General features: G+C 45.9%; 1 protein-coding gene across 2 annotated transcripts in view; it reads right to left on the reverse strand.

The window, feature by feature from the left end:
• Nucleotides 1–13,272, reverse strand: part of GGT5 (gamma-glutamyltransferase 5) — a 49,233-nt gene that overhangs the window by 18,091 nt on the left and 17,870 nt on the right. For both annotated transcript variants that reach the window (XM_087705931.1, XM_087705930.1), the window contains 2 exons: nt 4,268–4,404; nt 3,084–3,274 (listed from right to left, as the gene is read on the reverse strand). In XM_087705931.1, coding sequence (XP_087562057.1) covers nt 3,084–3,274; nt 4,268–4,404 — 328 coding nt within the window. The remainder of the gene's footprint in view (nt 1–3,083; nt 3,275–4,267; nt 4,405–13,272) is intronic.

Raw genomic sequence — 13,272 nt, forward strand, 5'->3', positions numbered from 1 at the left:
GAACCGGTGAGGACCGGCAGCAACCCACCTCTGCTAGATATCTAGTCAGGGTTCTGGCCTAGAGGTGCCATGAAAACCACTGAGGCACTAAGTTCTCTGAAAACCAAAAATCGGGGAACCTATGGACTACACTAAATAAAACTATATTTATGCTTATCTGAAACTCAACTCACTATATATATTTATGTTTGTAAATCAGGGATCTTCAAACTATGGTCCACGGGCCAGATCTGGCCCGCCAACACAATGTATCTAGCATGCACGGTGGAGGGATTCAGCCCCGCCCCCTGCTCCACCTGCTACCTGGCGACTCCCACCCACATCTCGCATGGCTGGTTTTTCCTGACTAATGGGGGTCTTGGGGAGAGGTGCCATGACTGCCAGAGGGCTTGGGGGATGGGCAGGGACCCCACATCTTACCCTCCAAGAAACTGGCATGGCGGTGGCAGCACTTGCATCGGCAGCAGGCAGAGGGGCGGGTGAGGCAAGTGATGCGGATCACATGCCTGCTCCATCCCATGTGTCAGGCACGTGGTTGCCCGATACATCCAGCCTGCGGGACTGCATTCCTCTCCCCTGTGCCTCTGCCTTCTACTATTGCTCCGAAGACAAGGTGAGTATGGTGTGGGGCAGTTGCTGCCTACCCCCTCTCATCTCTTTTGGTGTGCGGTTGGAAATCAGGTCACCTCCTTGGCCCTCTCACAGGTCTTGCCCTTGGCCTGTGCGTATAGTGTGTTCCCCTCGCGCGCACCCGACTGTAACGGTGAGTGCATGAGAGGGGTGCTTTGCCAGCAGGCCTTACAGGAAATGGGGGAAAGTGCCACATTTCCCTGTCCACTACCAGACCCAACATGTGGCGCCCAACTGGGCTTCCCTGAAGCATCACGGGGGGGGGGGGTTAGGAAGTGGCATCCATCCCAAGGCTGGAGTAAGAGGGCTCAAAGGCCCGGTGGTTTGGGTAGTGCCCTGCTGACTTGCCCACTTGCGTGGAAGGAAAACTGGCTACTCATGAGCCGCACTTCCCAGAATTTGGTTGCAACCCTCCCTCTCCAGTGGGGGAGACAGCTGTTGTCCTTCAGGAGTGGGCAGCCGAGCAGGAGAAGGATGGGCAGCAAAGTGAGGGGAGGGGCGGAAGTGGTGGCTGTTGCAGCGCCCACTCCCTAGCTCGCTAGCGTCTCGCTAGCTTTGCCAACAGGCACACAAGCTCGGAATGGATATGCAATTGGGGGTGGGGGCTGTAAGGTAGAAGGCTGCCTTCAGTTCAGGTAAGGGACCGTGGGAGGAGTTGTGTCACTCAGGCAGTGCCCCAAAAGCACTGTGGAGCTCACACAGGTCCATTAGGCCAGTGCCATCACTGAAGCAAAGTGGCCAGTTAGAAAGGCTGAGTAGAGGTGGTAAAAGCGTGCCCATTCCCAGCAGATAAAATGTGGCCACCACGAGCAGGGAAAGCTCGATCCCCATCGGTGCTCTGGCCATCCAAGCCCAGCCTGGATTGCGTTCTCCCCCCCCACCCCCTGTCGCCCCATCTCTGTTGGGCCTGGGAATCCAGGCTCTGATGGGGATCTGGCTTTCTCCACTCGCAGTGGCCACAGCCTAATGAACCTATGCAAGCTGCTGACAGCCTTGTTGGTGTGCACAGGTAATGTGCCTTTCTAACTGGCCTCTTTGCCTCCTTTGGTCTGCTGAGTAGTGGCAGAGTTGTTATCTAGGAGCTGCCGAGGTAGAGACCCCTGATGATGTGCCTCCTGTTCAACAGGGAGAGCAGAGCAGAACCCTGTCCAAGGCAGAAGCTCCACAGTGCTTTCTGGGGCACTGGCTGAGTGACGGCTCTTTCAGATGGAGCCCTGAGGCTGCAGTCCCTTCCCTGAATTGAAGACAGCCTTCTGCCACATTTCCTGCCACATTTCTGTTCCGAGCTTGTTTGCCTGTTGACAAAGTGGGGCTGGGAGTGTGTGCCGTAACAGCAGCTGCCTTCTCTGTCGTCATTGTCCCCCCACTTGGCTGCCTGTCCTTCTCCCGCTTAGCTACCTGCTCCTGAAGGAAGACAGCCATCTCACCACTGGAGAGGGAGGCGGGAAGGGCTGGCTTGCCAGCGAATCAGAGCTGTACCTGCTCTTCAGTGGTGGGTTTCAAAATTTTTTGGAACCTCTTCTGTAGGTGTGGCCTGCTTTCCGGGTCCACTGGTGGAACCTCTTCTAACCGGTTCGGTAGATTTGACGAACCGGTTCTACCGAATAGGTGTGAACTGGTAGGAACCCACCTCTGTCCTGGCCTCTCTCTGCTGAACAGACAAGCAAGAAGCAGAGATGACCCTTTCAAACTATTTCTTGCCCCAAACTATTTCTATTAAACTATTTAAGAGCTGTGGTGGCACAGTGGCTAGAATGCAGTGTTGCAGGCTAATTTTGCTGACTGCCAGCAGTTCGATTCTCACCAGGTTCAAGGTTGACTCAGCCTTCCATCCTTCCAAAGTGGGTAAAATGAGGAGCCAGATTGTTGTGGGCAAGGGGCTGAGCCTGCAAATCGCTTAGAGGGGGCTGTAAAGCCCTGTGGAGCAGCATATGTCTAAAGGGCCATGGCTAGTGCTGTCTCCTCTGTCTTGGAAACTTCATATCACAAGTCCTCAGAGAACCCTTTTCCTGCCAGCCTCAGCAAACGTCCCCACCTCACTCGGGCATTTTTAGCACATCTCCTAGGAAGGAAGGCCTCTCCTTCAGGAGACAAAGCTCTTCTGCCAGCTCAGAGGCTCTTGGGAGGGGACTCTGGAGGGACATGCCCTGACTCCCAGTGAAGGGGGCAAGCAACCTCCCTAACATTTTACCAGCTTTTTGCCTGCGGGACCTTTGGTTAACAAAGGAGGAGCAGGATTGTGCCTGCAACCGATGTGAGAATGGGTCAGCTTCAGACATGGAATTGTGGGTGGACCCTGAAAATGGGAGTGGCTTTCAATGGAGTGACCACAGGGGCTTCTGCAGAGACCTTAACTGGAAGGGGAAGCAACAAAATCAAGGGTGAGACCTTGTGGAGGGCCAAACGGTCAAGGCTGCCCTCAGCCTCACAGGTCCACATCTTCCCCCACTTACGGGTGGTTGATGGTGCTGGTGGCAGAAACAGCACTCCCGTCTTCTGCCAAAACGGCCACGTGGGAGGTGCCAAAAGGAGCCACTTTCAGCTGGGCTGGGTCATAGTGGCTGGTTGGGTGGTCTCCCCGGTCGTCGATCAACTGCCTGATGTGGTCAGCAAAGGCATCTGATATCATCTCATGGAGAACCTCCTGAAAAGGTGGGTATTCCAGTCAGGAAGGAGACCTGCCATGGGTGGCCCTGAGACCACCTTCCAAAATGCCCACAAGCCTGAAGAGCCGTGAATAGAACATGGAATTTCTGGACAAATGTGGATGGACAGTGGAGCAAGGGAAGCCGAAGGCGCTGGGCTCAGAGCTTCCTTTCCCAGCAACTGAGCCATACAGCCCATTATAGAAAGATGTGTCCTTTTATGGTGCACTGTGGCCAGGAAAAGCGGAACAGGGCACACAAGAAAAGGAAGACTCCCTTTTCTGCATTAGTACACCAGGTGTGCCAATGTCTCAGGTCAAGGCTGCTGTAAATTAAATAGCTGGCCTCTTATCCTTCTAGCATCTTCATCCAATATGAAGTCAGAAAAACTTTAATATTTTCCTTATTCTGCTTGTAAATTTGAACTTTTTATCTTTATTTGACTTCTTCAGAGCTGTTGCAAAAATCAGTTTTTTGCATATTAATTAGAAATTCAGGACTCTCTTTTCATATCACATGCAAACAGTGGTGAGGACTGAAAATCAGTCTTTAAGTGCTGATTTTCATGATGTAATCTAACAATTGGCACATCTTTTTCTGTGCTGTGAACAGCATCGGAGAGTTCTCGGGGCCATTTTCTCCTTTCAAAATAATTGAAGGAGCTAAACTGCAGGAAAATATCCAGCTCATTTTTATAATGTTTAGGGGACAATTAAGACCTACCTTGCAAAGAATGCTTTGGAAATACAGGCTATAAATGGTGAATATGTAAAGAATAAAATGGAATTAACTTCCACTCATTTGGAAGTTTTAAAAAAGCCCAATAAGAACACTGTCCTTGCCATCTAAGATTAAAGGTCCTAGGAGCAAAGTACCATGTTTTAAGACACATTTACTAGACATGCAAGTGGGCATCAGGATGACTCTAAGCACTGAGCTGCTGACCCTAAGGTAATTCCAAAAATCTGAAGGCAGTCCCAGGAAAGACCCACCTCATTTATTTTAGAAAATGTAGGGTCATCTAATTTTGCTCTTTGGCCATTGGCAAACTTCAAGGTCTCTGCAATGTAGTGATAGACCCTTGTTCTTCTGTTTGGTTCTTCCAGATCCACTTTGGTGAAATTGAACCCTGAAAGACAAGGAGAGTTGTGGATGACCTCATCATCAATAGACTTAAAAAAATGTTTACAAGTAGTCCTCACCTTACTAGGACTTATGAGCCGGGATGACGCAGTGGTTAGAATGCAGTATTGCAGGCTAATTCTGCATTCCAATGCCAGGAGTTTGATTCTGACTGGCTCAAGATTGACTCAGCCTTCCGCCCTTCCGAGATCAGTAAAATGAAGACCCAGATTGTTGGGGCAAAAGACTGACTCTGTAAACCACTCAGAGAGGGCTGTAAAGCACTGTGGAGTGGTATGTAAGCCTAAATGCTGTTGCTATTGATATGACCAGAATTGGGATCAGAACTTCTATCACTAATTGATATGGTCATTAAGTGAGTTGTGACTGATTTTATGATCTTTTTGCCATGGTCGTTAAGTGAATCACACATATCTTAAGTGAACCTGGTTTTCACCATTGATTTTTCTTGTTGAAAAGCTCCTGGGAAGGTCAGAAGTGGCACTCCGGGATACTGCAACTCTTGTAAATATATGCAGTTGTCAAGGAGCCAAATTTTGGTTATGTGACCATGGGGTCACCACAACGGTCATAAGTGCATGTACCAGTGGTAAGTCACATTTTTCAGCACTGTCATAACTTTGAACCAATTAAGTAAATGGTTCTAAGTTGAGCACTACCTGTTATGCTCAACTAAATAACAACATTATGTAGGCAGAACAATATTGTCTCCAAATGTCATCTCTTTACTCCAAACACCAAGGAGGCAACAAGAAGAACAATTGCATTCTTAAGACACAATTGAGCCCGTCACATTAATAACCCCATTGATAATCCCTCATCTGGCAAGAATAAATCCAAACAGCTAATATTCCAATCTCCAAGAGCAAAATGATAGCAACCAACCATTTAATGTCCCGTAGAGCCTTGTTTGGTTGCTATTATATTTCCTGCAATTCACAACCAATTGATTTCACATTGTTTAACTGTGTTTCAGGCTTGTTATTTGATAAACCATGTAATAACTAATATAAATTTCATCAGCTCCACTTTCCTTGAAGAAAGGGTATTGACTGATAAGGCAAATTAAGTCCTCCAAAGCTGTGGAACTTAAAAACCAGTGATAATATTGTTTTATAGCCTGATATCTTAAGAATATAAAACAATGAATATAGAGTAAATAAATCCTTCAAATAGGCAGATTCCCCTTGAAATCTTGGAGACAGCAACACAAAAGCACCCTCTAAATAACCCAGGAAATGTCTGCATAAGCTATGATCTGGAAAACAAACGCTTGCTGTCTGCGGCTTTTCTCCTCAATTAACTTCACAAGAAAAGGTTTCAGCCAATGCTTTTAAATAGTATTAGGCAAAAATTAATCAAGCTCTGTAGAAATGACCCACCAAATGTTAGAACTGATTCAATTATGAACTGGACTGTCTACACTTCACTTTGCTGAGAAACTGACAACAATCCAGGTAGGTAGCAGAGGATTAGGAAGGTTTCACAAGGACCCATTGTGAGTAATTTGCACTAAATATGACAAATCTTGGAGCAGAAATGACAAATGCAACCGGGGTGAAATCCAGCAGGTTCTGAAAGGTTCTGGAGAACCAGTAGCGGAAATTTTGAGTAGTTCAGAGAACCGACAAATACCACCTCTGGCTGGTCCCAGAGTGAGCTGGGAATGGAGATTTTGCAGTATCCTTCTCCTGCCACACCCACCAAGCCACACCCACAGAACCAGTAGTAAAACAATCTGAATTTCACCACTAAATACAACCAACTAAATGTGAACGCAAGCCTTGTGAAAAAAGTTACATAGATTGACAGGTTATAAATAATAAACTTTCTGTATAAATATCCAAGCCAGCTTTTAAACAGGGCAGTTCATTTGGACCTCTGTCCCAAGAGTCAGGCTTTCTGTTTCTACAGAAACAAACAGCTGGAAAATGACATTCCTCATTCCAGAGTGCTGTTGGCCAACAACTGGACCAAAAAATAAATATTTACATTTAATGAAACACTGAAAAAGATCAAGCTTATTTTTATCTCTACCAAAGTTTTAAAAACAGCTGCATTTGAACCAAACGGTTACAGAATGTTATTAAAGTCTCACTTCACTAAAAACAAATATTTAGATCCTGTTTTTAAATTAAATTATTATCCCATAAACAAAGTTTTCATGGGGAAGGGCCCCAGGCATCTGCTTTCTTACAGCCCTGCACTCTTGCAAATCCCCTTCCCAGCAGGGATTCCCATTCTCACCCAGATCCCCTGATAATAATTCTCAAGATGAGCCTAAAGACCTAAATGCTGAATTTCCCTGTTCAACTGACTGACCTCAGATGAGGGCCCAGCTGAAGGACAGCGGATCAGTAAATCTACCTTTCTCAAAAGGTAAACTCTTGTAAGATGTTCCTACCAAGGAAATTTATCTGATCTCTTGGAAATAGAATAACATAGTTGGAAGGGACCTTGGAGGTCTTCTAGTCCAACCCCCTGCTCAGGCAGGAAACCCTATACCACATCAGGCAAATTGTTACCCAATATCTTCTTAAAAACTTCCATTGTTGAAGCATTTACAACTTCGGGAAGCAAGTTGTTCCACTGATTAATTGTTCTAATTGTCAGGAAATTTAGTTCTAAGCCGTTTCTGTCCTTGATTAGTTTCCACCCTTTGCTTCTTGTCCTGCCCTCAGGAGTTTTGGAGAATAGCTTGACTCCCTCTTCTTTGTGGCAACCCCTGAGATATTGGAATACTGCTACCATGTCTCCCCTAGTACTTCTTTTCACTAGACTGCAACCATTCTTCCTGTTTTAGCCTCTAGTCCCCTAATCATCTTTGTTGCTCTTCTCTGAACTCTTTCCAGAGTATCAACATCTTTTTTACATTGTGGCGATCAAAACTGAATGCAGTATTCCAAGTAAGGCCATATCAAGGCATTATAAAATGGTATTAACACTTCATGTGATCTTGATTCTATCCCTCTGTTTATGCAGCCTAGAACTGTGTTGACTTTTTTGGCAGCTACAACAACCTACTAGCTCATATTTAAATGGTTGTCCACTAGGACTCCAAGATCCCTCTCACAGTTACTACTATTGAGCAAGGTACCACCTATACTGTACCTGTGCATTTTGTTTTTCTTGCCTAAATGTTAAACCAGTGTTTCTCAACCTTGGCTACTTGAAGATGTCTGGACTTCAACTCCCAGAATTCCCCAGCCAGCATTCGCTGGCTGGGGAATTCTGGGAGTTGAAGTCCAGACATCTTCAAGTTGCCAAGGTTGAGAAACACTGTGTTAAACCTTACATTTCTCACCACTGAATTTCATTTTCTTAGACAGTGCACAATGTTCAAGTCTGTCAACATTCTTCTGTATCTTGAGACTATCTTCTGGAGTGTTGACTATTCCTGCCAATTTGGTGTCATCTGCAAATTTGATGAGTTCCCCATTTATTCCCTCATCCAAATCATTGATGAAGATGTTGAAAAGTACTGGGCCTAAAACAGAGCCTTGGGGTACTCCACTGCATACTTCCCTCCATGTAGATGCAGTTCCATTGAGGACTACACGTTGAGTGCAGTTGGTCAGCCAGTTATGAATCCACCTTGTGGTGATGCTGTCTAACCCACATTTTTCTTCATCTAGTAATAGGTTATGGTCTACCTTATCAAATGCCTTACTGAAGTCCAAGTAAACTATATCAACAGTATTCCTCTGGTCCATTAATTTTGTCTCTTTGTCAAAGAATGCAATAAGATTAGTTTGGCATGATCTGTTTTTGACAAACCCATGTTGGCTTTTGGTTATTTCTTTGTTTGCTTCTAGATGTTTGCTGATTTGTTGTTTGATTATCTTTTCCAGAATCTTCCCTGGTATTGAAGTTAGGCTGATAGGTCTGTAGTTTCCTGGATCTATTTTTTTCCTTTTTTGAAGATGGGAACTACATCAGTTCTTTTCCAGTCCTCTGGCAGTTCCCCGATGCTCCAGGATCTTTGAAAGATATAGTTCAGTGGTTTTGTGATCTCATCTGCCAGTTCCTTCAGAACCCTGGGGTGTAATCCATCTGGTCCTGGTAATTTGAATTTGTCTAGGGTCAGGGATGTGCAGTCACTAGAGGCAGGGGAGGCGTGGCCTCACCAGTCATGAGGAAAAGGAAAGAATTTTAAAGAGTTTTTTTTAAATAATTAAAGCCAAGGTAGTTGCTACCAGATTCACAGTGACTTGGAACAGTGCTTAGTGTTTACTATAGGAGGAGGCCAGAGAAATAGGGGCATCCTGTGCATAAGCAATTTTTCGCCTTTTAAGAGTTAAGCAAGGGTTAACAAGCAAAAAATTTCGTATGCAAAGGAGGCACGTGTTCTCTCGCCTCCTGTAGAGGGCATTTTTAGAGGCTTTTTAGAGTTCTCTGGGAGCAACTAGTTCAGTCTGACTCAGAGCTCTGGCCTTTCATGAGGGACGCAGAAGCAGAGTTGAAATCGTCTCTGAAACAGCTGGAAAAGGTGCATGTGTGGGGAGGGGGGAGGAATTCAAAAAGTTTGATCAGAAGGCAGCAGGGGAAGGGGGGGTATGGCAGAGGAGCTGCTTTCAAGCCTTTGGAAAATATATCCAATCCAACTTCCGTGTTTGTGTTTGTTTGAGAGTGAGTGAGTGAGAGAGGGATCCAATTTCTCTGTGTTCGTGTGTCTGTTTGAGAGAGGGGGAGGGTGGGAGAGAGGGAGGAAGGAAGGGGAGAGAGAAGAAAAAGAATGGGAAAACTTATTTTGCAAAGGGGAAAAATGCTGTCGCTTTAAATCGGAACTGAGCATGCCTTGCTGTGGAATTCTGGAAGTTGAAGTCCACAACTCTAAAAAGCTGCCTCACCAGTCATAAAGCTCACCGCACGTCACAGTCTAGGGTAGACGGGTGTTCACTTACCATTTTCTTCCCTATTTTAACTTGTGTTCCTAATCTGATTTTTGTGGTGCTTTTTTTGATAGGTTGGACTGTTTTTCCCTTTGTGTGAAGGCAGATGCAAAAAATAAGTTACGGTATTTTTGGGAGTATAAGATGCACCTTTTTTGCCCCCAAAAGACAGTGAAAATCTGGGTGCATCTTATACACTGAATACAGCATTTTTGACCTATCGAAACCCGATCCCCTTTGCAAAAATGGACATGCAGAAGGTTTGGGAGGCTTGCAAAGTGCTCCTGTGGACTGGAGAGGACAAAAACAAGCATATTTTTTTTGCTCATTTTTGCCCTCCCCATCCCTCAGGAGTACTCTACAAGCCTCCCAAAGCCTCTGCATGCCCTTTTGTTTTTTGCAGAAAATGGTCCATTTTTTTGCTCATTCCCCACCCTCCCAGCCCCCAGGAGCACTCTACAAACCTTCCAAAGCTCTGCATGCTCCTTTTAAAGCAAAAAATGAAGCATGCACAGGGTTTGGGAGGCCTGCACAGTGCAGAAACTTTTTAAAATTTACCTCTTCAAAATCATGGTGCCTCTTATACTCTGACTTATAGTCCGAAAAATACGATAAGTAGTTCTGCTTTCTCCCTGTTGCTTGGCACCTTTCTCCCAGCAATGGACCAATTGTTTCCTTGCTTTTTTCTTTTTTTAACATGTTGGAAGAAGCTTTTTTTTGGTTATTTTTTTACTTTACATTTGTTGCAAGCTTTTTGTTGCAAGCCTTTATTTTAGTGAGTTTTAGCTTTCCTCACTTTATCTTTACAGGCTGGGACTATTTGCTGCTGCCTTAGTTATTTGCCCCTTATTCCACTTTTTATACTTGTCCTTTTTGTCTTTCAATTTGTCGGAGAGTTCTTTATGCAGCCATGCTGGTTTCTTTTGAGAGCTATTATTTTTCTTCTTCATTGGTATTGTATTAGACTAGGCTTTTATAATCTCACTTTTCAAAATTTCCCAAGCTAAGAAGTTGTTTTCCCCTTGAGGATTCTCATCCATGGAATCCTTCCCAAGCTCTCTCTGAATTTATTGAAATTAGCTCTCTTAATGACCAAGACTCTTGTTTGACTTTGTTCTACTACTTGTGTTTGTATAATGTTGAATTCCAATATTGCATGATCACTTGAACCCAAGGTTCCTGTAGCTTCAACACCTTCTATCATTTCATCTCTATTAGTGAGAATTAAGTCCAATATGGCTGATCCTCTTGTTCCCTTAGTTTAATTTAAAAGAATGTCACACACTTTACAGGAAGGCCTTGCAATTAACTGTAGAATTAAATTCCTCCTAGTTACATTTATCTTCCTTTCCACATCCTGGTTGAGAAGAATTCCTGGAAATCCTTAGCCCAAGATAAACAAACTCAACTTAAAATCTTGATTGCTTCTACAGTTATTATTATAATACAAGAGTATTAAAGCTGATTTATTCCAGTTTATAATTAAGATTTAAGATTTAATTTATTTGTATGCCGCCCTTCTCCGGGAGGGACTCAGGGCGGCGAACAACTCAAAAGGGGAAAGGGGATACAAACACAATACACGTAATTAAAATACACAAGAGTCATACAGCCATACAAGTCGAGAGGGGAGGGGAACTCATCAACCCCAGGCCTGCCGGCACAGCCAGGTTTTGATGGCTTTCCGGAAGGCCTGGAGAGGGGTGAGGGTCCGAATCTCCGCGGGGAGTTCATTCCAAAGGGCCGGAGCTGCAACAGAGAAGGCCCTCCCCCGGGTGGTAGCCAGATGGCATTGGCTGGTAGACGGAACCCGGAGGAGGCCAACCCTGTGCGATCTAACGGGTCTGTGGGAGGTAATTGGCAGCAGGCGGTCTCTCAAGTACCCAGGTCCAATACCATGAAGGGCTTTATAAGTTACGACTAGCACTTTGAAGCGTATCCGGAGACCGATCGGTAACCAGTGCAGCTCGCGGAGAATAGGTGTAACATGGGTGTACCGAGGTGCACCCACAATCGCTCGCGCGGCTGCATTCTGGACGAGTTGTAGTCTCCGAATACTCTTCAAAGGCTGCCCCATGTAGAGCGCATTGCAGTAGTCCAGTCTTGAGGTCACGAGGGCATGAGTGACTGTCACGAGTGCCTCTCGGTTCAGGTAGGGGCGCAACTGGTGCACCAGGTGAACCTGGGCAAATGCCCCCCTGGTCACAGCCGACAGATGATGTTCTAAGGTCAGCTGTGGGTCCAGGAGGACTCCCAAGTTGCGTGCCCTGTCTGAGGGGCGTAAATTTTCACCCCCCAGCCTGAGTGATGGAATACTGGCCAAATTCTTGGGAGGGAAACACAAGAGCCACTCGGTCTTGTCTGGATTGAGTACAAGCTTGTTAACTCCCATCCAGACCCTGACAGCCTCCAGGCACCGGCACATCATGTCAACCGCTTCACTGAGTTGGCACGGGGCGGACAGATACAACTGAGTATCGTCCGCATATTGATGGTATTTTATCCCGTGCCGTCGAATGATCTCACCCAGTGGCTTCATGTAGATATTGAACAGAAGGGGGGATAGGACCGAAACCTGAGGAACCCCATATTTCAGGGGCCTAGGGGTCGACCTCTCTCCCCCAACTAACACCGACTGCGACCTGTCCGAGAGGTAAGAGAACCACCGAAAAACGGTGCCGCCCACTCCCACCTCTCGTAACCGTCGCAGAAGGATACCATGGTCGATGGTATCGAAGGCCACTGAGAGGTCAAGGAGCACTAGGATGGAGGAATAGCCTCCATCCCTGGCTCTCCAGAGATCATCGGTCAGTGCGACCAAAGCGGTTTCCGTGCTGTAGCCAGGCCTGAATCCCGACTGAAAGGCGTCCAGATAATCGGCTTCCTCCAAGGACCGTCGGAGTTGAGAGGCTACCACTTTCTCAACAACCTTCCCAATGAAAGGGAGGTTGGAGACTGGCCGGTAGTTGTTCAAACTAGCTGGGTCCAACGATGGCTTCTTCAGGAGGGGTCTCACCACCGCTATCTTCAGTGCCGGTGGGAAGAAGCCCTCCCGAAGAGAAGCACTCACCATCGCCTGGATCCAGCTCCGCGTCACCTCCTTGCGGTTCGCGACCAGCCAGGAGGGACACGGGTCCAGTACACAAGTGGCAGTACTCACCGCTCCGCTTATGTTTGGCTACTCTAATTCTATTACCATAAAATCACAGAATTGTGGAGCTCAAAGTGATTACAAAAATCATGTAGACCAACTCTATCATTTTAGAATTTCTGTTTATACTGATCAAAGATTTAAAACTGGGAAGACTCAAAGCCTCTTGCAGGAGAGTTCAGGTTGGTGCTTGACTTGTGGAATAAATTGCAATGGACCATATTATTTTACTGACAGCCCCCCAGAACATTTATGACTGGTCACTGACAGTGAATTTAGAATAGAATAGAATAACAGAATTGGCCATCTAGTCCAACCCCACCCTTGCCCAAGCAGACCCTACACCATATTTCTGACAGATGGCAGTCCAGTTTCTTCTTGAAAGGCTCCAGTGATGAAGCTCTCCAACTTCTGAATGCAACTTCTGTTCCATCAGTTGATAGCTTTCACTGTCAGAAAATTCCTCCTTATTTCCAGGTTGAATATCTCCTTGTTCAGTTTCCATCCCTTGTCTGGCCTTCAGGTGCTTTGGAAAATAGCTTGACCCCTTCCTCTCTGTTGTAGCCCTTCAAGTATTGGAAGACTGCTACCCTGTCTTCCTCTTCACTAGACTAGCCATACCCAGTTCCTGCAACCGTTCATCGTATGTTTTAGTCTCCAGTCCCCTAATCATCCTGGTTGCTCTTCTCTGAACTCTCTGTAGAGTCTCAACATCTTTTTTTATAGTGTGGGGACCAAAACTGGATGCAGAATTCTAAATGTGGTCTTACTAAGGCGTTCAAAGCCAGTTCTCCAGGAAGAGCATTTCTTA

This window comes from Thamnophis sirtalis, unplaced genomic scaffold (assembly GCF_051295495.1).
Source record: "Thamnophis sirtalis isolate CommonGarterSnake01/CBP01778 unplaced genomic scaffold, rThaSir2_p1.2 scaffold_2, whole genome shotgun sequence".
Classification (NCBI taxonomy): Eukaryota; Metazoa; Chordata; class Lepidosauria; order Squamata; family Natricidae; genus Thamnophis; species Thamnophis sirtalis.